Below are 26353 nucleotides of genomic sequence, written 5' to 3' on the forward strand. Positions count from 1 at the left end.
GAAATTTGACTATTTATGTGGTCTCTCATTTCTTCTTCTCCCTCCTCTTCAGCCTTCTCACTCTTACTATGTCTGGGTTAAAGACAACAAACAGTATTAAGTCATGGAAAACAAAGATATCGGCTTTCTGTCTGGCCTTCGTGACCGTCAGCCTCTTAAATGGGCTCAGGACTTGTGTGTCTGATTTCTCCATCTGTCTACATTATTATCTGATTGCGGTGATTAACAGTAGTTACTAACATTAAACACAGAAAGCCTCAGCTACATAAACGCAGGAATTTGTACAGTTTTCACAATTTTGAAAACTGGAAACCATGGACATCACTATCTAGTCCGTCTAGATATCTCTGACATGACCAATTCAATTCAATACATTTCACTTCATTTGAATTCAATTCAGTTTATTTAATGGCAAATCACAACATCAGTGGTCTAAAGGCACTTTGTACTATAAGGTAAAGACCCCACAATAATACAAAGAAAAACAACCCTCAACAGTCATATGACCTCTTATGAGGACTGCTTTGGCGACAGTGGGAAGGAAAAACTCCCTTGTAACATGAAGGAACCTCTGGCGGAACCAGACTCAGGGAGGGCGGCCATCAGCAATGAGTTGGGGAAAGACAGGACAAAGACATGCTGTGGAAGACAGCCAGAGATTAATAACTAATGACTAATTGCAGAGTGGTGTATAAACACATAGTGAACGAAAAGAAAAAAGTGAGTGAGGAAGAAACACTTAGTGCATCATGTGAAGCTCCCAGCAGTCTAGACCTACTACAGCACAACTAAGAGACTATTCAGGGTCACCTGATGCAGCTTCATTTTTCTTTTGTCCATCTGTTATCAAAGTTTATGAATGCTTTGACTCTTATGAACTCTTCTCTTCAGAGCTGGGTTGGATGATAACATGCCTACCTCCTTAATGCATTTTTTCTTTGATCATCACTGCCATAGTCTTTACTGGTAACATATATACCCTTAATCAAGGCTTTATTGCCCACTGACCCGCAGTGGAATAGAACACCCCCCCCCCCCCCGACTTACACACACAACATACCCTTAATGGTCCCATAATCTCGCAGATAGATTTTTGGTTTTGCATTGAGAGTCCTTTTGAATCCAAATTCCAACGCTGGGAGTCTTCTTGAGATGTTTGACTCCTTAATTGGCAAATTGCCACTTTATTAGGAGCAACTATCCAACTACTTGTTAACACAAACCTCTAAGTGGCCAGTCACAACAACTGAAAGCCATGTCGATGGTCAAGATGCCTGCTGAAAGATGAAAGGTGATTTAAAGGACAATGTGGCACTGTTGTTGGTGCCAGGCTGTTGTTGATGTAACGGTTATAGGCAATATTGTCTTGATACACTTTGAGACCCTGATTATTGCTGCTGACCATGTCCGTTCCTTTATGACCACAGTGTACCCATCTTCTGATGGCTGCTTATAAAAGGATAACACATCATGTTGTCATTATCATCTCAAACTGGTTTCGTGAACATGACATTGAGTTCACTGTATCCCTACAGTTAGTAGTTACCAACAGAGCACCTCTGAGGAGTAGTAGAACAGGTGATTTACATCATGGATGTATTGTGTAACTCCATCATGTCAATATGGACCAAAACCTTTGAGGAATGTTTCCAGCTTGTTGAATATGTGCCATGAAGAATTAGGACAAATCCGAAGGCAGAAGTTCAACCCACTACTAGAAGGTTGTTGGCCCTGCGACAGACTGGCGACCTGTCCAGGGTGTACCCCGCCTCTCGCCCTATGACAGCTGGGATAGACTCCAGCGCCCCCCGCAACCCTGAAAAGGATAAGCGGAAGCGAATGGATGTATATAATTATTGTAGATGAGGGTCATATCACTATAAGCCAATATCTTACTAGGCTGTTCTGACCATGACAGTCTGCAATATGATTTATTGCATAGCCATGTTACGTACCACTCTGTAGAAACACACCTTTGAAACACATGAAAATATTTGAAACTTTAATATTAACATGGGCTTAAAGGCATGCAAAAAGGTAAAAATGATACTATAATTCCATTCAGGACATAATGTAATATTTTCTTTACCGTCTGTGTCATATTTTTATCCAGAGCAGTAAAGTATTTCATTTCATAATTATGGAGGAAGCAGTTCTTTCCTCTAATTTAAAGGCAATATGTCTCGCATATATTAGACCAGCAGAATCAACACGATTTGAAATAAGTTTTATTTTTTTTCTTCAAGAACAAAATATAAACCCAGCTCCAATATCCCCTTATATAATTAGCCATTGAAACTCTTCAAATATTTACAAAAGATAGAAAATAAAACAAATAAATATAACCTGCTGCTGCTTGAGAAAAGACTGGTTTGGCCTCCCAGTAACACTTTAAACTGTTTATTCCTGCCGCTTCTGTTTCTCTCTGAAGGAGAAGATTCATCCTAATAAAGAAATCAAAAATGTCTCTGTGGTTTAAAAAAAAAAAAAAAAAATAAAAAATTACGATTACATGATTAAATAGAAGCCAGAGGGTCAGTTCCTGAACTGTCAGGGAATTACAAACAAACTATGATAAAGAACCAAATCCAACAATAAATTAGTGGGATACTGGCAAATTTTGGTGGGTCTCAGTTATTGCTTGGTTCAGTTTTCCAGATATGATTGAAAATGAAGCAATTTCTTTATATCATACAGTGTTAAAGAACACGAGCAGCTTTTTATGTTGCAAAAAGAGCAAAGAATATTGAATTCACTGCCAAAAGAAAACCAAAACATAAAACTTTTAACTGATTAAGAGATTGGTGAGCACTGACTCCTACTGGTTGCTCATGGTAAGGTCAAGCAGCTTAGACCTAATCAACCACATTTTTTAATAAGAAATACAATTAGTATTTAAACAAGAAATATTCAATAAAAACTTCTCAAAGAGGACTTTGATACCACAATCTTACAACTTTAGAGATTAGACTCTGTCTAAATTAGCATGTTAAATCAGCATGAACTTGCAAAGGATTCTTTCACTGTATATTCCCACCATTACCAGTCAAGGGTGGGACAAATTAACTGAGAAATTTTATGAGAAGAGTGCAAAAAGCAAATAATATTTTATGGCTTACTGTGAAAAATATGTATCCTTATTACAGCAACAGCCTTGTCAGTTTATTTGTTTTTTCACAGCTTTCAACAGCTTTCATTGTCTTTAACCCACAATGCTTAGCGTCCAAACCAGGTATAACAGCTGGAAAACAGCATGGCAATTCCAGAGCAGGCACTTCAGTATCTCTCCTTCTCACAAACTGACTGGGATTCAGTTCAGTAGCTGTTTGCACTGATTGGCTATTAGATCAGGCTGCTCTCGGGCCTTACTCTTTAGAAACACCCCACAGCAGAAATCCGGTAAGCCTTTCAGTTCTTGCTGTGCATCTCCAGATGCACGAGTCTTTGCACAGAGTAACAAGCAAGCCATTCAGAGTGCACTAATCTGCTGAGGTACAATCCATCCTTGGGCTCCATGTAGGTCCACAGGTGTTGTATCCCAAGCCTCAGTTCTTTTCACTTCAATTAAACACGATGCCTTAAAGTTACAAAGAGGAGGAAAGAACAGGAGAGAGAAAATTATGTTAGAATCATAAAATAATGTTATCCTACAACATCCTGGCCTTACAATAACTACATAAAGCACCATGCAGCTCTTTATAAAAAACAAACAAAAAAAACCCCTCACAAACTTAAATCAGCCTTGGGAAAAAAGCCACTTAAATAAATACATACATACATATTAGGGCTGCAACAATACTCGTATCGATATTGAACCGTTCGATACAGTGCTTTCGGTTGGCAACTGCCTCAACGCTACCCGAACCTCTCCCACCCTCATTCAGATCTGGCGTTTGGAACCATCTTAGTTTTCATGTGACGCATTACCCTGAAGGTAATGGCGTCATGGACAAAACTAAAACAGTATGTCGGATGTGCCACGCACGTGTTGACGCCGTCCAGCCCCACGCATGGGGGCGATCCGTGGTAACTCGTTAACGGAGATTTGCCGCGTTATGGCATTAATGTCATTTTAACGAGATTAACACTGACAGCACTTGTGGGAACACAACGAATATGACTGCACATTTACGCCGACATCATCCTAGTGCAAAGACAAATGGAAGCAGACAAAAACAACAAGCACGCATGCTACACGCTTTACCCCGAGTCATTTAAACAGCCGTTATGGGGACCTGATATGTTTAATATGCTGCTGAGAGTATACCCCAGAAAAAGCGTATAGTATAGCTTTTATTTTGGAAAGAGCCATTTCTCTGTAATAAACTCTCTTTTCCAAAGATTTTTTAAAATTATTTTGTTGTTTCAGCAACATTAAATTTAAAAACTGTACTACTGAGTTAAAATATATATTTATAATTTTAATAAATGACAAATTAAAAAGGCATGAATATTTTTTTGTATCGAAAAAAATATCGAACCGAACCGTGAATTTTAATAATACTAAACATACAGAGGGCTGTTAAAAAATAAAAATAAAGTTTACCCAGGTCATTTTTCTTTAAGTCAGTTTACTAAAAGTGAGTGATAGTGTCAGCTGAACGCAAGAAAAGTCTTACGGCTCTGTCACTCTAATATATATAAATAAATTCACATATTTGAACTTTGGCATCAATAAAACACAAGAAACATTATTAGAACACACCTCACACCCACAGCACCGCTTTTCAATTATACCATTTAGATAGACAAACTCATTTGTTCTACTCTTTAAACACTTGTCTGTATGTGCAGCAGACTGTTATGACTATGCACAGACTGTTTATAAACTTCTGCACTGAAAAGCATGTTTCTCTTTCACCATTTTTTACTGATTTGGACCACTATGTATTGCATAAAAACTTAAGAGTATGATTTCCATCAGTAGCCAAGACAGCTTACTCACCCTCGTCATCGGAGTCAAATCCAAAGAGGTCTGAGCATTTCTGCAGCTGGCGATGACTCTGCAGTTCCTCGACACTGTTGAACGTGGCAAAACAGTTGGCACATCGTTGTCTCTGCACGGCTGATGTCAAACAGGCCTGCTCTAAATCGTTGCTCATCTGAGACACCAGGACAGACAACGCATCCTTCCTTCGTTTTGGCATGGTGATGTACTTCTCATCCAGGTATGCTGTAGGCGGCAGACGCATGTACGGCTTTTTGCTGTACTCTGCAAGAGTGTTCTTGCACACAGAGGCCTTTGTGTCTTCAGCGTCACCTGACATCTGTCCATTTGTTATCACAGAGTATCCAGGTCCATTATTTGTAGCCTGTGCCGTTTCTGCAGAAGGTTTCTCTCCATCACCCACTGGGCTCCCATCAGTCATCGCTTTGGCCTCAGCAAGCGGTTGCACTTCAGATTTAGACTTTGCAGGCTTCTTAGATGCTGACTGAGCCGCATTGTCTTTGCGATGTTTCTTCACTGTCTTTGCGTCATCTTTCTGAACACGCTTTCGCTTCTTATCTGCTTTACTGGGGTCTAGGGCTTTCTTTCTCTGGGATTTTTCCTTATTTGTTACCTTCGGCTTGCTTCCTTCAGGCGCAGCAGGTAGACAAGTCTTTTCATGTAGGATGTCACAAGTAGCAGCAGGTGTGGAGGAAACTGAGCTGTCTAATGGTGCAACTGAGTCTTCTTGCTTTCCTTTTCCCTCCTCGTCAACAGGAGCAGATTCTGCCGAGTCACCCTTTTGCTGAATGCATTTTGACTTTGCCGTCTTTTTCTCTTTAAACATTTTGCTGCGATCTGCTTTGACAGACTTTTTGTTCCCTCTTTTGTTAATATTTTTGTGCTTCTTATTTACATTGCCTGAGTGTGAAGAAGCAGTTCGAGTAGTCTTCCCTTCTTTTGTTGCTATTGATTTCTTTGACCTTTTCTCCCTTTTTAGTTTCTGCACTTTCTGTGGTGTGGGTTGAACACCTGAGCCGTTAGCTGGCACAGAGTCACAGGAGCCATTGTGTGTCGCATCTGTGTTTTTCACCTTCACCTTTCCCTCATCAGCAGAACTTTCTGCTGCTCTGGCCTCAACGTGTGGGACTTCCGATTTAGACTCAACAGTTTGTATTAAGGCTGGTTCTCTAGTCTGGGAATCCCTCCTGACAGTCTCCGTGTTGACTTCATCATTTACCATCTTGTGCTTCTTTTCCTTGTTCGAGTCTGAGGAAGCAGTCCTTGTTTTTTTGTCTTCTTTTATAACAAGTGATTTCTTTGATTTTTCCTCTGTTTTTAACTTGCGTGCCTTCTCAGTGGTGGGAGGTACGTTTAAGCAGGGAGCTGGGACAGAAAGCTCTGAGTCACTAGTAACCTTTTTAGTCAAGTCTTTGTTTTCCACCTTTACTTTTACTTCATCATCAGCAAAACCTTTTACTGCGGCTCCTTTGGCCTCGACTTGTGGGACAGCAGATTTGGATGTGGCATGGCTTTTTAAGGCAGGTTTTGGGTTTTTCTTCAAAGTCTCATTGTTGTTACTGTTTGCAATCTTCTTTGTCTTCTTGAGATCTGAAGGTGCAGAATGATTTTTAATTTTAACCCATCTTCTTAGTGACCTGTATTTTTTAATTCCAGAGTTGGTGATGCCTGATGGTTTTGAACTGTTAAATGATGAAGACTTTAGTTGGACATAATTCCTTCTGATCTCCTTGCCCACCAATTTCTTCAATTTGCTGGTTGACATGGCTCTACGTTCGCCTCCATCTTGGACCTGCTGACTTTTCTCTTTGTTTAGCTTGTTACTCTCCATTGCACTGACAGCTTTCTCTCGAAGCTGGGCAGGGCTCTTCTGAGCCTTGGCCATTGCAGTTTTTTCTTTCACCATTTCACCCTTTTGACCAGCGTTAATCTTTTCATCATCCATTGCATTATTTAACTTGGGTGGTCGACCTCTTTTTTTAGGACCTTTTGTGTTTACTTTGATTTGTTTTTTCTGCTTCGGGTTATGCCTCACTTTGCTGCTGTGTTTTAACAATGATGATGAGATAACTTTGTGAATTTTGGGAGCCATCAGGGCTGTACTTGTTACTTGCCCTTTTCTCAAATTATGCCTTAATCTATTACTTGAATCAGTAGGCTGTGCAGAGGTTTCCTTGTTGGAAAGACTCTTCAATACATTTGAATTCTTGCTCTCGTTTTTCTTTTTCAACTTCTGTTTTATCAAAGATGATCTGCTGATGGAGAGAGGAGCAGCTTTATCTTGTATTCTTACCAACAACTCTTGACTTGCCTGTTCTGGTAACTTTAGTGCAGTCTTCACACTCTCTGTCTTCTTTGCAGCGGTGAGACTATCTGGCAAACTCTGCTGCTGCCTCCCAGCTGATGCATCATCAAGTTTGTCGCCTGTTTGTGCATTTGTGTTTTTGTCTGAATTAGTAGATTTTGAAGCATAGTGTTCTCTTTCATGAAGGTTCAGTGCCCAAAGACAAATAAATAAATGAGAGCATCCAGGGAGGCAGCACACTGCCTGCAGTGGACTGTGCTTCCTGGCATGGCGTCTCATTTCCATTCCGCTTTTGAACCTGGCAGTACAACCCTGATGAAGGCAAGGATGCCTTGGACTCCATCTGTGTCTTTCAACATGATGTTGAAAATGTTCGAAACTCCATAAAACCCTCATGCAAATACTACATTTATTGTTTCCGACATGGAACGCCAGTTCTAAAGGTTTCAGCTCACCGTAGTGATCATCGAGTGCATGGTATAGAAGTGCAACACGGTTCTTTGAAATGTCAGTAAAAAAAGAGCATCCATCTGCGGGACAGCTAATTTTCTCTTGGGGCTCTGTATTTTTTTCTGTAACAACTTTCCAAATTTGTTTTGTAGCTTTCACCTTTAATTTATCTTCTGTGGAACAGGCCAACTTTTTGTTTGCTGCAGAAGAGCCTATATTTGCATCTTGTTCAAGTATCTGCATAGCTTCCACATCCTTTTTCTGTCTGTTAAATTCCTTCTTTTTGTCGATATGCCCATTTACTTTGTGAACAGGACTTTTACTATTAAGGTGCTTAGACGTGTTATGTTTCTCTTGTGAAGATGAACCATCCACAGGCTTGTCATTGGATCTTAATTTTCTGCTTTCAGGTGGTGGGCTTACTGATGTAGGACAGGCAGTTGATTTCCTTGGTCTCCCCTTACTCTGACTCCCAGAAGATGTGTTTGCCATCTTAGCTTTGGGTTTAAGTGTTGAGACATCTTTGGTGTCAGGCACCCCATTTTCTTCAGCTTTAATCCTCTTTAGCTTCTCTATATGATCAGACAGGTGCATCATGGCCTGGAGGTCATCCGTGAATACTTTTCCACAGAACATGCACTCATCTTTACGATAATGGAACATTGCATGTGCCACAACACGAGTTCCCTTGAAATCCTTTTTGCAGAAGGTACAACAGTACTCCAACTTGGATTCCTCCGATTCTTGTGGCGTTTCCATAAGTTCGCTGTTCTCCCATGTATCTAAACTGCCATCCTGAGTTTGCACTGTCCCATCAACTTCCAAGGCCTCCTGTTCTTGTAAAGAGCAGCTGGAGGTAGTCCGTATATTTTGAGGATTTTTAGGTTTACTTCCAACTCTAGAGTCTTTGGAGGCACTATTGGTTGGAGTTCGCTCTTTTTCATTCTCCAGGTCTTGAGTAAGGTGCCCAGGGGGAAGATCAGTCACCATCTCTGTTACTAGTGTTAGCGAAGATATGTCACTTATACTGTCATGGTCTGTACATGAAGCCTCAATTTTGGTTAACTTCCTTAGAGCGGCTTCATTTCTTCCCCAACTTGAGTCACTTTTACAAGGCACATGTCCTCTTGAATCTTTAGGTGAAACCGTTGTGAGATCTATCACAGAAACATCGCTTTTGCCTTCTTCACTCTCGGTCTGGAAAGAGTTAAGTTCTTGTTCTCTATCTTGACACTGTGACTGTGCACGATCAGCATTCCTAGACTTGGAAGCAATCCCTTTATTGGAAACTGGGTGGACTTTGTCAGTAACTTTCTTTTTCCCTGATATTAAAGTCTGAGAAACTTCAGTTTTTGAGACATCTTTTGCTGTTGGAGCTTTGCCTAAAACCGTGGATTTCGAGGCAATAGTAACTTTCATTTCAACAGTGGGCTCTTCACAGGCCTCTTCTGCTGAAGCAATGGTGGAAACTTCGCGGATTTCATCTAAACGTGGAATTTCTGTTGATGCTGAAGACGCTGTGGTATCTCCCATTTCAGAAGCTGACTTCTCAGAGAGCTCTCTTACTGAAGATATCTTTCCTGAGACAGAAGTCTGAATTTCTCCAACTGAGGACCCTCTATGTTTAACTGCTGCTGCTGGAAAGCCAATTGTATCCTTTGTCTCAGTGGCAGGTTCTCCACAAAGCGGATCTTTTGGAGGGCTACCGTGCACAGATGACCGTGTGATTGTGGATACTGAGCTGTGAATATTCAGCCCATTTCCTTTTCCTTTTTGCCGCCTTGCATAACAATGCAACTGCTGGACAAATATGGATGGATCCCGTGCTCTGAGAATCACCTTGTTACGATGCACAGTCTTGACGAGTGGTGATGTTGCAGGAAGCTTCACAGTAGGTTTGTAAAGAAGCACTTGTGGGAACCCTCTCTTTCGGTTGCAAACATCTTCATTAAACGCACCCACAAGTTCATTGTCTGGTAGCGAAAGTTCCAGAATTACTTGTGGAGGAGAATCTGGTTTAGAACAATCCAAAGAAAACCCTTTCTGGTATTTAATGTCTTCACTTTCATTTAACTGAAGGTTCACTGAAGATTTGTGTTTGGCATGGTTCCTGATACGACCCGTTTCTGATCTGAGAGATGATCGATGGTGCTTGTCATGTTTTAACCCATGTCTTTTGACCTTCAGGGGAACGTTCTCTTCAAGAGTTCCCGAGTCTTCTAGGAGCCACTTTGGTTTTCTAATTCTCCGTTTTGGGAGATTCTTTTCAGACAACCGTGTAATGCGTCTATGTTGTTCGTAAGCTTGGCCTACACTGTCCCGTATTCTGTCTAGCTGCCAAAATGAGCGCCTCAAAGGTTCAGCAGATCTTTCTTTCAAAGGTCTTGACCCCTGGTTGCCCTTCTTCTTTGCACTGTGATCAACATTTACTGGTGTTTTTCCTGTGCCCATCCTTAGTCTTTTTGATGCAGCATTCGTATCCTCTTTATGATGCCGCTTTTTAGCTTCTGCCTGAAGTACACTTTTACTTCCTTTCTGACATGCCAACACACTTGATCGGAAAGCAGAGTCTTTGGTGCAGTAGTTTGAAATCCATTTGTCCTCCATGATTTCTTCAAGAGCAGCACTAACCACTTTCTCATTCATCAGCTTCAAACAGTTGGTCCTCAAAGCAATGAGGTTCCAAAACTCTGGATCAAAATACAGATCCTTCTTCAAGACCTGAGAAGAGAACAAAAGAATGAAGTCTTTTAGCACCATTTCTACACACATGGATAATTTTCTAATTACTACATCTGACACTGTGATTTAGAACTTTGTAGACTTGTATTTTAACCACTTAGCTATTTGCAAGCCATTCAACTACTGGAAGACAAGGATTTCTTCTTATAGCTAGCTTTTATGACAATAAATAGAAGTAGGAAGAAGAAACAGAATAGTGCAAATTTATCAGATACAGGAATATATTTATTTCCACAAGTGAAATGTCTATACTACTAAGACTTTACTTTTCTTAAAATAAACTTCAGTCTGTTAATATATACACACAAAAAAAAGATGCCCAACCTGTAGCGTTTCAAAGCGAACATTATTTCCAATAGAGCTGTACTCTGCGTCGTACTCTTGATCAGGATGCATGTAAAGAAGGTAGACCATCTTGTAGGACTCAACAGTGCGCTCCAAGAAGAAGACGAGAAGAGCACACGCCCGGCATACCTCCAGATCATTGTGTAGCAGGCCGGCAATGGTTTTGTAGATTAGTGATTTCGTGAGGGTATCACAGGGAAGACAAGACTTCAGTGCATTAGCACAGAGCTCCACACAAAGCTGGATACCATCGTCTCCAACCTAATGAGATATAAACAAAGGAGTTAAATATTCATCTCCATGAATATATATATAATATTATTATAGTTAACGTGTTATTATATGGTCTAACTTCTTGCAGTATGGATCTGATGAACGGGAAGATCGAGTTGACATTAGTGGCAGACAGCATCAGCTGGCGAGTCTCCTCTAGAAGAACTTGCTTGGATGTGTTCAACCGAGTATGAAGTTTAGTCCACAAGAACACAAGATCACTGCAAAGGGGGGGAGAAAGAAGTAAAATCTGTTCTTGATAATAAGATGTAGGGATGTAAACATTGCATTAAAAATAACTCGCCTGCTGTAATATTTGTAGAACAGCCCTCACCTAGAATAAATTTGAAAACGTTATTTGTTTATAATACTGTTTACTTACCACAAATAGTACATATCTCCCCTCCAGAGCTGCTGGGACAGAAAGGCTGTGATGAGAGCTAACAGTAACTCATCCGTTTCTTCAAACTCCAAGTTACAGATGATGTGCACTGCATTTTTACCATTAAGATCCGCAACCTAAAAAACATTGGAAAATGACTTCTAGTTCAGGCAAGTCTTAGTAAAGACGTATATAATACAAGCATGTCCACAGAGTAAGTTTACACGGAAGGAAAAAGTATTTTATTACTGCACTCTACCCACCTCTTTATGTAGACAGTCATGCTGTGAAGTTTTGTAAAGCCACGTGAGGTAGACCTGGAGGAAGAACAAGTGTTGTCCTGTGTTGGGATGCCGAGCACAACACTTAGCCAGGGCCATAGCCTCAGCAATACGCTCACAGGATAAAAGGTAGCGCACGCGAAGCTCAAAGAACACCGGCAGCTGAGAGCTGATGTATCCATCCACTGAAGGAAAGCCAAGTCAGAACAGAGTTTTACTTTGTATGAGAACAACCAGTGATAACACAGTTTTATGTTAGACAACCTGCAGACAGCATTAAGAATTTACAATGGCCTCTGGAGGAGCAGAAGCCTAACTTTCCTCCATTCAGCAAATGAAATGGTTGATTTCTGACAGAACATGAGAAATTATTATTAATTAAGAAAAAAAAAACAAAGTATGGTATTATAAATTTTTCTTTTAATTTTTAAAAGACAGCTGATTAAAATTTAAAGGTAGCTGGTGTGTTACAGTTACTCCAGTATTAGCATTTCTACAAATAATAACTACATCACTGACCGTCATTCTGAGGTAAACTGGACTCGCTGAGGATTGCCTGTACGGTCGGGTTGGCCCAAGGCCCGCCGCCCTGAACCAAACGCTCCACCTGAAGTAAGTGAACATTCTGGTGCTTTGCAAGAGCCAAATAACATTCCTGGAGGAGAATAAAGAAAAAACACAAAAGTGTCTTAATTGCGCTATCGTGCCACAGAGTACATAAAAGATGGGACCACAAAATAACTTTTTAGGTACAGCAGCAAAGGTCTAGCCCAAATGATGGAGTGCCCTGACAACAAAATATGCAGTGAAATGAATGATAATGAACATAATCAGATTTGACAAACATGCATTCACTGTTCTATTGGGAAGATAATAAGCTCTTTATTCTCACCTGGAATGTATCAGTAAAGTGTTTCAGTGGCTCCTGATAGAAGTCGTTCTGGTCAAAGAAAAGCAGCAACTCAAAAACACTCCTGTGGAGAAATCAAAGGAATAAATGCTCATTTCCAAGCTACTTTAAAACTTAAATCTGGATATTCCGAGTAAACTAGCTATCTGTGTGGCTCTAAGGAACTCTGTTATTGAGGGACGTGATGAACTATAAAGGGTTGATGGATATATTTAGTAGGGGTGCAACGATACACAAAATTCACGGTTCGGTTCGATACTTTGGTGTCACGGTTCGATATTTTTTCGATACAAAAAAAATGTTCATGCATTTTTAATTTGTCATTTATTAAAATTATAAATATATATTTTAACTCAAAAGTACAGTTTTTAAATTTAACCCTAACCCTTGTGCGTGTTTTTTATTTTGACAGCGAATGCGCACCTGCGGACCACTTATGTGCAGCCCTGGTTATTTAGCTCGTCATATTGCAGCCACAGAAATTCTTTTGTCCATGAAACCATAAAGCTGCACTTTCTTTTTGCCTTATAGTCTGATTTGTCATAACTTTTCTGTTTTGTGGTAAGCTTTTCTTTGGCTGTCACTTCTTCACCCTGACCTGTCTTATTTGGCTCAGCAGAACTGAAATATAAATCCTGCTGCTTTTACACACACACTCACATAAGCTCAGCGATTCTCTGCGCGATCAACCTCTTACATGTTTAAGCTTGCTGCGGGAGATTTCACTTGTCATGTTTGCGTAGTAAGCTAACGATTAATAAGACGATGTCAGAGGAATTGGTGCGCAAATTATCATCACTCACAGATCAGTGCTGTCGCTCTCTAATCAAATCAAATCAAATCACTTTTATTGTCACATCACATGTGCAGGCACACTGGCACAGCACATGCGAGTGAAATTCTTGTGTGCGAGCCCCACAAGCAACAGAGATGTGCAAACACAACAACACAAACGAGCAAAATACAAGAATGGCACGATTGCAAAGTGAAAGCAAAAAAACAAGCGCAAATTCAAACGCGATTTCAATATGTCACATATTGACAGTGGCTCACCGATGCCAATGACATAATTACCCAGCTACATTTCTGAAAGAATGCAAAAGCATTGACATATATTTTTCCTTCCTACAATAGCCCGACGGGCAGGGAAGAGATAGATTTTGGTAGCCCGACTGAAAGAAAAAATCGCTAGCTCCAGGACGTCGGGCTAGCGATATTGCAAGCCCTGTATCTGATTGAGGAATCACTCATCTTTGGAAAAGAGAGTTTATTACAGAGAAATGTCTCTTTCCAAAATAAAAGCTATACTATCTGCTTCTTCTGGGCTATAGTCTCAGCAGCATAAGGAGAATCATGTGCTAACAGCTGTCTAAATGACTCGGCTAAAGTTAGTTAGTTGTTTTTGTCTTTGCACTAGGATGATGTCGGCATAAATGTGCAGTCATATTCGTTGTGTTCCCACTAGTGCTTTCAGGTTAATCTCGTTGAAATGACCTTAACGCCACAACACGGCAAATCTCCGTTAACGAGCTACCGCCGATCGCCCCGTGCATGGGGCTAGACGGCCAACACTTTAACGAGCTAACTGCACTAACACACTAGTTCCCACCCATGTAATTGAGCATTGCATGGCACATCCAACATACTGTTTTACTTTAGTCCATGACTCGCTTACCTTCAGGGTCATACGTCACATGAAAACCAAAATAATTCCAAACGCCAGATCTGAATGAGGGTGGGGGAGGTCCATGTTGCAAGGAGAGCTTAACTTCTGTCTTGCTAGCTTGCCCTGCGCTCTTCCTTCTGACTATGCTGTCTGTGTTGAGCGCTCAGTGGATCTGCGCTCGACAGTGCAGCCTAGGCGGAGTAGTCGAACGCAGATTCACTGAGCGCTCAACACAGACAGCATCGTCAGAAGGAAAGTTGATAAAATAAATTACAAATGTTGTATTGTTCGATACATATGCGTACCGAACCGAAAGCACTGTATCGAACGGTTCAATATCGATACGAATATCGTTGCACCCCTAATATTTAGGTCAGTGACCTGGCAGCATGTTAATGCTTTCTTTGGCTTGCAAATTTGCTTATGAGCAAAAATAAGCAATGAAAACAATTTTTACTTCACTTCCATAAAAGCTGCCACCAAACACCCACAATTAAGATGCTGACATCTACACTGAAACTAAGGAACTACAAAGGATTTTCTGTATTTTAACTTCATATGTGGCTAATTTTTAATTAATGGTTTTTATCAATAGTGTGTAACGTGTCACGTTATGTATGTGCATTTTCAAGAGCCTTTTAAACAAGGCCCGCTTCTGAAATGATGAACAACTCAAAAGGAGGAATTGCGAGTATTATGCAAACATTAAAGCTTTTTCAGCAATTTAAGATGGATGTCTGGCGGTACTTTTTAACTGTCAATTAGATCAGTAATAAGCCTATATTCTTACAATGCTTTGGTACTGCAAGGGTGATAAAAGCTTCCCAACAAGTGTTAGACTAGTTGGGAATAAGTGTGGAAAAAAAAATGTGTGAAAACGCCAAAAGGGAAATCATCTTTGTGAGAGCTTTTTAGTCGTGTCAACCTACTTCACCAGTTACGGATACCTCAAAAACTACAAACGTGCAGAAAACGCCAAACTGCCGACCCTTTGCTGTTAGCTCTCTCCATGCCACATTTGCTCCCAAGCTAGCAGCTGGTGCACTGCTGCTGATGTGTGATGTAGTAAAACACTGAACAGTTAACTGAAAAGATCAGCCTGTTGTCACCAATTTAGCTTTTGGAACATATCCGGCTGAGTTATCAAATTGGTACATCCCTAGTGTCAATATATTTAATTTTGACTTTGTTGAGCATAGAGATGCCACCAGAGCAGATAAGTTTCAATACCAAATGTTGAAAACTCAGTGGTAACTGTATTTATTAGGGGTGCAACGATATTCGTATCGATATTGAACCGTTCGATACAGTGCTTTCGGTTCGGTACGCATATGTATCGAACAATACAAAATTTGTAATTTATTTTATCAACTTTCCTTCTGACGATGCTGTCTGTGTTGAGCGCTCAGTGAATCTGCGTTCGACTACTCCGCCTAGGGTCGACAGTGCAGCCTAGGCGGAGTAGTCGAACGCAGATTCACTGAGCGCTCAACACAGACAGCATCGTCAGAAGGAAGAGTGCAGGGCAAGCTAGCGAGACAGAAGTTAAGCTCTCCTTGCAACATGGACCTCCCCCACCCTCATTCAGATCTGGCGTTTGGAATTATTTTGGTTTTCATGTGACATATGACCCTGAAGGTAAGCGAGTCATGGACTAAAGTAAAACAGTATGTTGGATGTGCCATGCAATGCTCAATTACATGGGTGGGAACTAGTGTGTTAGCGCAGTTAGCTCGTTAACGTGTTGGCCGTCTAGCCCCATGCACGGGGCGATCGGCGGTAGCTCGTTAACGGAGATTTGCCGTGTTGTGGCGTTAAGGTCATTTCAACGAGATTAACCTGAAAGCACTAGTGGGAACACAACGAATATGACTGCACATTTACGCCGACATCATCCTAGTGCAAAGACAAGTGGAAGCAGAAAAAAAACAAGCAAGCATGCTACTAACTTTAGCCGAGTCATTTAGACAGCTGTTTAATATGCTGCTGAGAATATAGCTCAGAAGAAGCGGATAGTATAGCTTTTATTTTGGAAAGAGACATTTCTCTGTAATAAACTCTCTTTTCCAAAGATGAGTGATTCCTCAATCAGATACAGGGCTCGCAATATCGCTAGCCCAACGTCCCGGGGCTAGCGATTTTTTCCCAGTCAGGGTACCAAAATCTATCTCTGCCCTGCCCGGTTGTTCAGTCTGACGTCACTAGCCGTGTCTGGGTCTAAACTCCGCTGCAGGTCCATATATCAAACGATCACTATGGCATTACTGAGAGTTGAAAAACTGTCTAAAGTCTTTCATCTTTAATAAAATGATCAGCGTTCTGCTCTACCAGGTGTAACAATTGAGTTTAACATCCAGGCATCCATGAAAACGGAATTTATGACATTTAACGGAGTTAGAAGTTACCAGGGAGTTAGCTCGCTAGCTTCTATCTAAATACAATATAGCATGTCCTGACTGCGGGGTTTTGGAAACAAATTAAAACGTACAGCTCTGCTATCACTTCCAGCATAAATGAAGACAGCAGTGACGTTTGTAGGGTTACTGAAGTTGGGCTAGCTGGTATATAATGATGTGCTACGTGACCGCTAGCGACACAGCTATGTTAGCATAATATAAACAAGCTAACTTTTTTTCCACTCGATAAAAGTTAACGTGAGTGTTCTCGGTGGTCAGGAACAAATGTAATCGCATGGCAGGATGCTGTAAAAGGACCAAACTTTAGCCAGGAGAACAACTGAGATAATCCATCCACAATACGAGGTTAGTCATTCATATACTGCTGCATGGGCTGGGCTGTAGTTACATCCTAAGGTTTTAAAAACTGAGCTTAAATAAATGATTAGCGGTAATAAAAGCCGAGGGAGGTCAACAGGGATCACTGACTGTTTTAGGAGCTTTTTGAGATTAAATAGAAGAAAATACATAACATTAAACATGTTAACAACACAAAAGCCATATTAAATGCAGACTACTTTAGACCCGGAAGTAGGATTCGTCGCGTCATCACTGAACAACCGGATTGTAGGAAGGAAAAATATATGTCAATGCTTTTGCATTCTTTCGGAAATGTAGCTGGGTAATTATGTCATTGGCATCGGTGAGCCACTGTCAATATGTGACATATTGAAATCGCGTTTGAATTTGCGCTTGTTTTTTTGCTTTCACTTTGCAATCGCGCGAACTGTGTATAGAGAGCGACAGCACTGATCTGTGAGTGATGATAATTTGCGCACCAATTCCTCTGACATCGTCTTATTAATTGTTAGCTTACTATGCAAACATGACAAGTGAAATCTCACGCAGCTTAAACATGTGAGAGGTTGATCGCGCAGAGAATCGCTGAGCTTATGTGAGTGCGTGTGTAAAAGCAGCAGGATATATATTTGACTACGATGACCTTCACAGACAGATATATAATTTAGTTCTGCTGAGCCAAATAAGACAGGTCAGGGTGAAGAAGTGACAGCCAAAGAAAAGCTTACCACAAAACGGAGAAGTTATGACAAATCAGACTATAAGGCAAAAAGAAAGTGCAGCTTTATGGTTTCATGGACAAAAGAATTTCTGTGGCTGCAATATGACAAGCTAAATAACCAGGGCTGCACATAAGTGGTCCGCAGGTGCGCATTCGCTGTCAAAATAAAAAACACACACAAGGGTTAGGGTTAAATTTAAAAACTGTACTTTTGAGTTAAAATATATATTTATAATTTTAATAAATGACAAATTAAAAATGCATGAACATTTTTTTTGTATCGAAAAAATATCGAACTGTGACACCAAAGTATCGAACCGAACCGAACCGTGAATTTTGTGTATCGTTGCACCCCTAGTATTTATGTACCGTAAGTACCACAAACAGTATAGATATCACGTAGGGTTGTCAGATTAGAGTCATTTATTTACAACACTATTTATACCAACAGTGCCATCTTTGCCTCTTCCAAATGACAACTTCACACAGGATTGCTGCAAACTTCAGTGCTGTGCCATTTCACATCATCCCTAATAACACCTAGGAATGCCATATCGTATATTGCTATAGCAATATCATGAATTTATCGTCTCCGTTATGCATAACAACAACACTAGCCCAGGCACGTTTGAGAGCAAGAGCTGCATGTCAATCTCCGATCATAATTCCGTACCTGAAAATTGAGTTTCTTCAACAACCTCCAACAAAGCACAAGTTCGCAAAATATGCAAGAAAACTGTTTCTGTGAAAACAACATATGTATTTTGTAGGGGTGCAACAATACTCTTACTGATATTGAACCATTCGATAAAGTGCTTTGGGTTCTGTACGCATATGTATCAAACAATACAAATTTTTGTTTACTTTATCAACTTTTCTTCTGATGATGCTGTCTGTGTTGAGCGCTCAGTGGATCTGCGTTCGACTACTCCGCCTAGCCTGCACTGTCGAGTGCAGATCCACTGAGCGCAGCGCAAGCTAGCAAGACAGAAGCTAATAGGGCTGGGTATCGTCACTGATTTCTAGAATCAATTCGATCCACGATTCGATTCAATTCGATTTGATTCAATTTCATTCGATTTGAATCTGGGAAATTTTGACAGTCAGAAATATTATAATTCAGATCAATACATTTGCATATTTTTGTATCTATAAAAAGGAAGCTGACACACACAAGACTTTATCAAATGTGTAAGCATCATAGCAGATGCCTTTGTGTCAAAGTAGCTGAAGATAAAACACAGAAAAACATGAAGGTGATTTTCCTGGCCTGGGATTTTATAAAAATATTCTGCAGTACATCAAAAACGAGAGAAAATCATTAATCAACTTATGAACATTACCTCTGATGTTACAGCGGTTTTATGGCTAAGCGTTTTGCATAATTTTAAAAAGTTTAAATTTTTTCAGTATTGAACAGCAGAAATTAGGTTTTCTTTTCGGAAGTATGTAAAAGGAAAAAAAACAGTGGCCGACAGCCTGTAAACACCGGTAGACTTGTGCGTAACAAGCAAGTGAATAATGCAGAAAAAAGATTTTAGACGGGAAACTGTTCTTGAAGTACAGAGAGAGAGAAAGCGCTGCATGAAGTGTGATTTTTATTGTGGTGGAAGCAAAACAGTAAAAGTCAGAGTGAATTCATGACGGTGTTTATGTGAAGCGTAGTTTGGATCTTCTTTTGCTGCTGGTTCAGTCAATAATGTTTGGAGAGAGATAAAAACTAACAGCTTTAGAATAAGCACAAAAAGGGCGTAAACACAAAGCGCGGACCCGCCGACAGATCAGAATCAGCGACCTGTCGGCTCTTTCAGCCCCGACCGTGTCCGTCCCGTCGGGTGAGAAAGGCGACATCTCACTGATTCTGATCTGCGGTCCGCGCTTTGTGTTTACGTCTTTGTGTAGAATCCGTGTTCCTGCTCTCATTCACTGTTTTAGCTGTTTGGTGGTTGTTGACATTTTGTGGGGTTTCACCTGAGGTTCTGGCATTTCGGGCAAAATAAATTCATATTAAAAAAATCGATTCCAGAAGCCAGAATCGATTTTAATCGATAAATCGATTATAAAAACCCACCCCTAGAAGCTAAGCTCGTTGCAACATGGCAACTGCCTCAACGCTACCCGAAATAGAACCTTCCCCACCCTCATTCAGATCTGGCGTTAGGAACTATCTTGGTTTTCATGTGAAGCTTGAAAACCAAGATAAGCCGCGTTATGGACAAAAGTAAAACAGTATGTCGGAAGTGCCACGCAATACTCAAATGGTGGGAACTAGAGTGTTAGTACAGTTTGCTCATTAACGTGTTGACGCAGTCCAGCACCACACATGGGGCGATCCGCGGTAACTTGTTAAGAGAGATTTGCGGCGTTATGGTGTTAATGTCATTTTAATGAGGTAAACGCTGACAGCACTAGAGGGAACACAACGAATATGACGGCACATTTACGCCGACATCATCCTAAATGGCCTGTATTTGTATAGTGCTTTACTAGTCCCTAAGGACCCCAAAGCGCTTTACACATCCAGTCATCCACCCACACATTCACACACTGGTGATGGCAAGCTACATTGTAGCCACAGCCACCCTGGGGCGCACTGACAGAGGCGAGGCTGCCGGACACTGGCGCCACCAGGCCCTCTGACCACCACCAGTAGGCAACGGGTGAAGTGTCTTGCCCAAGGACAAAACGACCGAGACTGTCCAAGCCGGGGCTCGAACCAGCAATCTTCCGATTACAAGGTGACCTCCCAACTCTTGAGCCACGATCGCCCAAAGACAAGTGGAAGCAGACAAAAACAACAAGCACGCATGCTACAAACTTTACCCGAGTCATTTAAACAGCCGTTAGGACATGATTCTCCTTATGGGGACCTGATATGTTTAATATGCTGCTGAGAAATATAGCCCAGAAGAAGCGTCTAGTATAGCTTTTATTTTGGAAAGAGCCACTTCTCTGTAATAAACTCTCTTTTCCAAAGATGAGTGATTTCTTGATCAGATAGATTTTTTTTTTTATTATTTTGTTGTTTCAGCAACATTAAATTTAAAAACTGTACTTTTGAGTTAAAATATACATTTGTAATTTTAATAAATGACAAATTAAAAAGGCATGAACTTTTTTTGTATCGAAAAAATATCGAACCGTGACACCAAAGTATCAAACCGAACCGTGAATTTTGTGTATCGTTGCACCCCTAGTATTTTGCCACTTGAAGCAAAAATCAATAGACACACTATCGACTACAATCAGACTACAAAGGAGAAGATACTAGCAGAAGGTATGACCCAATGTAAACAGCTGACTCCAGAGCATCACTTGAGCACATGCTAGTTGCACTACATATGACAGGAAGAGCAAATGGAAAATGGAAGTTACTGATGCCGCTACATGGTGGAAAAGCAGGGCTCTAAGCAGCTGAGTGTAAGTGTTAAGGAGTTATTTTTATGCTTTTACTTAAAAACACTACCCAGGCTACGTTGTAGCTTACATTTGACTTGTGCTACTGAGCTGTAATACTGCTGCTGTCACCAAGTGGCAATAGAGTCACACTTCAAATTAGGCAGTGTGTCAACAATGGCAAGCTCATTGGAAGAGAAGGATGGAAATGGCCCTTCATTTACTTACACTTAAAAATGCCACCGCCTGCAAGCTGAGAGTAGCAATAAAACAATTTTTATATATCACCTTTTTTTTTCTATATTTCAAGAAATATAATTATTCTAATAATTTTCTTGAAATACTAGAGCTGTGCGATATGACCAAAACCTCATATCCCGATATAAGATATTTATCCTCCCAACAACGTGGGGGAAAGCCTGTTTTAACGTTTGAGTCTAAGGTTTATTTTGAGCACCTGACGGCTCTTTTTTTGCTTCTCATCCATAAACTCTCTCCATACCTTTTCACATGATTCTTGCATAGGTGGTAGACGAGGTTTGTCGTGTTTGAGTCTGAGGTGCGGACCGGTTTCCTGCATAATTCGCATAGTACAGTTTTCTGCTCTGTGTCACACTTTTCATAACCAAACCATGTCCATGCTACAGTGGTAGCCCCTCATTTAGAAATAAGGTCTTCGATTTGTTTTGATTGGTCCTTTTGTTTCTCATTATTTCAGTTTATTTTGAAAAATCTCAAAAGGACCTTCAGCTTTATTGTGAAAGGTTTATGTGGAAAATAAACAAGCAGACGGCGGAGCTACACGCTGGCTTTACCGTTGTTGTTGCTAACAACAATGCGTAAAAACAGTCGTTTATCCGTCTGTAGTGTGGTTATTTTCAATATAAGAGAAAGAGAGAACTTTAAGAAATTAATAGAGCCACTACAGTGACCATCAAAAAGAGGAAAAAATATTGCCGTAAACAGCAATATTTACGGCACCACGACACCACGAAGCAAACGATAGCGTAATATGAAACGATAGACGTTTTCATATCGTCACTTAATGTATATCATTATATCAAAGTGCCCTATGAAATACCACGATAACATTTGAGGCTCTGTTTCACACCCTTACTAGACAGACAGGCACACAGCCCCTTCCCCTCACTAGTAGCTGAACACTTGGAACAGCAAACTGATACCCTGGTCTTAATAGGAACTTTGTGAGGTCAGTAAGGCTCCTATTTCAACAATACTGAAGTATTAAACAGTTATCCTAAATGTTAATTTGGCCTGTACACACATTAACCTTTGATTTTTAACTATTAGCAATTACCCATATTATTTGTCTGCCAAGCTATCATTAAGGAACTGGCTTATGGCTAATAATAAAACAGTAATATTAATGCTATCAGCACTTCCCATCTTTAACATTAACAGTGGTTGTTTAACGAGATAACAATTATTTATGTCTAAAAATGTTTCTCTTAAACTAGAAACTGAGAAAAGTCTATAGCAGCCAGACAGAAATGGCAGCGGTCCACCATCAATATTTGATCACTAGGAGAATAGGAAATGAGCAGGGCTCCAGCTACATGTGCACAAACCAGTGCTCTTCTAATCATTATTTAAAAACAACTATGCCTCTTAATTTTGTCTCTTTTCCTTCATTTGAAGATGGCACTGAGTTAATTTATAAGCTATTTAAGCAGGAGAAGAAAATATAATCAGAAGGACTGACTACTCCAAAACTAAAAAGAATTAATTAAAAACCCAGAGGAAACAATCAAAAGATGAGGCTAATATTTATTGTGTATTTTAGAGCCATTTCAAAAACCTTTGAGTATGAAAGGAAGTGATTAGATTATATTTTTAATGACTCATGATCATGTGTGACAATTCGCACTGTGTGAAACACTGCCCACACACAAAGTGAAATTAGTCTGTCAAGTGCAGCAAACACTGCACCAGCAGACCACACGCCTGTGCAAAATGTGGTCACACACTGCTCAGGTCAAGTGCTTATTATGTCAGTTTAAGCCAATACAGCTGAGATCCAATGACAAATTTCTAGATACAAGTCATGCAGAGCTGCATTAGCACAAGCTGCTGTTAGCTTTCTTACTTTCCATCTTGGTTGTACTGATAAGACCAAAATCACGTCGTTCTTATCCCCATAACAGTGTATATCACAACATAGTGTATTTTCCGTAAATCAAGTCACTGGTTTATTTAATCACCAAATTGAAAGTACTATCAAAAATGTAATAAATTACAAGGTGCTATCCCTTAGTGACACAAACTAAATGACCCCACGCAGTCACGCACAAGCCTCCTGAGGCCCCCCGGCTATCATTACTGGTCTTGTATGATCGTCAGGAAACTAGCCTGTCTACGAACATCGACTGAAGAGTGTGCAGTCTTAAATGACGCGCTCCATTAAGCTCATACAAGGATGTGCTGTTCGGTTCATCCACATATCTGTTGGCGCAACGTGGTATGCTACGTTGCAAATTTCCTCCAATACTTTGGTCTGACGCGTAATATAAACGAGGCAACTCTACTTGTGAGAAGTGTTTTCAGCTGGGCGTAGTGTCCCTGGAGTCGAGTACTCTGACCAATGTGTGAAAACATATATTTGGCCGCTAGTATATTTATGAGTCTTTATTATATGGCGTACTGCAGAGAAAAGCCTGTTCTAGAGTTTGCGTATGAGGTTTATTTTGAGCACCTGGCAGATCTTTTTTTCTTCTCATTTGTAAATTCTCCGTACTCTTTTACATGATTGTTGCATAGGTGGTAGAAGGGGATTGTTTCTGTGGTAGGGACGGGTTTTCTGCTCCGTGTCAGACTTTTCATAACCGCACCATGCCCATGCTACAGAGGCAGCTGTGTCGTTAATAAACAATTCAACTTTGTGTCCAACTATGTGTGTCTGGCTTTGTCTACATTACAAGCAAAACTATCCAGAAAAGAGGGATGTTTGGGAAACAAAGGTGCTGCTTTCCTCTGACTTATATAGTGTAAGTACGAGCTACAACAGCACTTATAAATAATCCAGACTACTTATAAGATAAGAAAACTTCAGCCTGGAAACAACCAAAAATCACAGCAAATCTGTGAGAGGTATTTAGATCAGCAAAGACTGAAAGCAACCTTTTTAGGTAGGACTGGGTACTTACAAAGCCAGGCTACTGAGTGTGCGGAGCACGTGATCACAGTTTGACGTGAAGAAGGATGAGGCTTGCGCAAAATAGCAGAGAGCAATCTCAAGGATCCTGAGCTGAGGCAGGAGCACCTGCCAGCGAGAGGCGTACTCCTCCACCAGCTGCAAAGACAAAAACAACATCTAAACAAAAGTACAATACAAAGTGCAATTGCACAGCATCTCTATGGATATGGCATTTTTAAAGGTTTTGAGTGCAAACGCAAGTACACTGCTGATGCTTCTAATCACACTCGATTACAAAAATCTGTTTATATCATGTTATACTTTAGATCTGTGTGTTTTGGACAGCTACCTAGATTATTTTTACTTGAACATGTACTACAGGCCCATCACGAAACAATATCTGTTTACAGTTGACCTATGACATCCTAATCCTTATGTTGCCCTCTAATGGTGGAAATCCAGCTCATCTCCAGTGGAACGCAGTGAAGTGTTAACCCTCAGCCAGTGTTTAGTTTGGCCACAGGTGTCAAACTCCAGACCTCGAGGGCCAGTGTCCTGCAGGTTTTAGAAGTTTCCTTCATCCAACACAGCTGATATAAATGGCTAAATTGCCTCCTCAATATGTCTTGAAGTTCTCCAGAGGCCTGGTAATGAACTGATCACTTGATTCAGGTGTGTTGACCTAGGGTGATATCTACAACCTGCAGGACACCGGCCCTCGAGGCCTGGAGTTTGACGCCCCTGGTTTAGGCCCTCATCCAACTGCAACAATTAGTTCCCTACTAAGCTAAATGTAACCATGTTAGCAAAGCATGACAGCCCGAGTCTGGCACCTTCTTTATGAACAACAAACTCAATACCATGTGTGATATCATTTTAAAATATGTGGTGCAATAATTACTTCTCATTTTGTTATACTCCCAAGCTCTAGCACCCCAACTTCAGCTCCAAAGAAATCAAGTCAAATTACATATGCCTATGCGTCACGCGTTTAATGCTTACTTTTAAAGTTTGGATGGCTTACAGCTGGGATTTGTCAACAGGAAGTAGTACGCCTGGCTATTTCTAGTGTCAGTAATTGGGCAAACATGATTTTATCTCTCTGTTGTTAACAGTGCAGGGTTATTAGTTACTGCCATTCCAATGCGCTTTTGCATAAGATGCAACCACTGTGAGACCATTTAGTGATGGCAGGAATTATTTTCCCACTGCTGTGAAAGGTGGGCTGTAAAACAAACGCCCGACAGCACAGGATAACAAATATTAACCCAATTTCAGCGTAATCGCTGCCAAAACGTAGTGTAATCGTGCAAAATCCTGACCAGCGGGTAGTTAGTAAACATTCAGCGTACAACCATGCTAACTTGCAAGAAAATTCTGGGCTAGCTGGCTCATACGATTAGCAAAGTCAGCCTGAAATCATGCACTGTCACTAAATCACTGCTTAAGTGGCTCGCATGTTTTGCTAAAATCGTGTGTATGCGGGCTCGGATTACTTGACACGCTGTTTGTCACGCAAATATGCTTGTTTATAAAGCGACTACTGCTAGTTAGCTAAATGATAACGGGCTTAGCCGCTAATGCTAGCCGTGTGTAACTAGTAGTTCTGGGGGAGGGGAGTCGGCTAACATATATGCTTATCTTTGACAACAAGCACGCCGCTAACTTCAGCTACGGCTCCATACCTTGCAAAAGTCAAAGCAGAACGCTTCGCTGTCGCCTCGGAGTTCATCGCTTGAGTAGCGGCTAAACAAAGTCTGCAATTGTTTTTCTAGACCCTCTAACTCGTACACACTGCTCTCCTCCGCCATACTGCCTGTCTAGCCTCGCTCGTAGCAGCCAGCACACAACACATACATCGCCACAGTCAACGACTTGCATTGACAGCGCTGATTGGATACCGGGAGCGTGAAGTGACGCGCTCATTTACTAGACCAGCACGCGCCGATGGGAGGGCGGGATGCCTATGACAACTTATAGATGCCCAGTTACGCTATCTTCCCGGTAATTACGGTGCTACCAGA

The 26353-nt window shown here is 40.8% G+C and overlaps 1 protein-coding gene across 1 annotated transcript; it reads right to left on the minus strand.

Moving 5' to 3' along the window:
• Nucleotides 1-2210: 2210 nt before the first annotated feature.
• On the minus strand, nt 2211-26164 carry LOC146681362 (uncharacterized). The gene is made up of 10 exons (XM_085448130.1): nt 26015-26164; nt 24340-24485; nt 12619-12700; nt 12246-12381; nt 11709-11911; nt 11446-11582; nt 11143-11284; nt 10770-11051; nt 4946-10424; nt 2211-3577 (listed from the first exon to the last, which is right to left on the minus strand). Exons 1-10 carry the CDS (start codon nt 26138-26140, stop codon nt 3561-3563), a joined length of 6750 nt encoding a protein of 2249 aa, XP_085304256.1. The 5' UTR covers nt 26141-26164; the 3' UTR covers nt 2211-3560.
• Between the last annotated feature and the right edge of the window lie 189 nt (nt 26165-26353).

The sequence above is a fragment of the Copadichromis virginalis genome, linkage group LG23, assembly GCF_057382275.1.
Source record: "Copadichromis virginalis isolate Kocher_CV1m ecotype Utaka linkage group LG23, C_Virginalis_male_GT1.1, whole genome shotgun sequence".
NCBI classification, from domain to species: Eukaryota; Metazoa; Chordata; class Actinopteri; order Cichliformes; family Cichlidae; genus Copadichromis; species Copadichromis virginalis.

Bases quoted from the DNA above. Each gene is read 5' to 3' on its own strand.
- LOC146681362 (XM_085448130.1), bottom strand. From the start codon at position 26,140: ATGGCGGAGGAGAGCAGTGTGTACGAGTTAGAGGGTCTAGAAAAACAA. The intron at 24,486-26,014 runs GTATGGAGCCGT...TTGTCTTTGCAG, and splicing joins TCTGCTTTGACTTTTGCAAG to CTGGTGGAGGAGTACGCCTC. The intron at 11,285-11,445 runs GTAAGTAAACAG...CCCCCTTTGCAG, and splicing joins GGAGATATGTACTATTTGTG to TGATCTTGTGTTCTTGTGGA.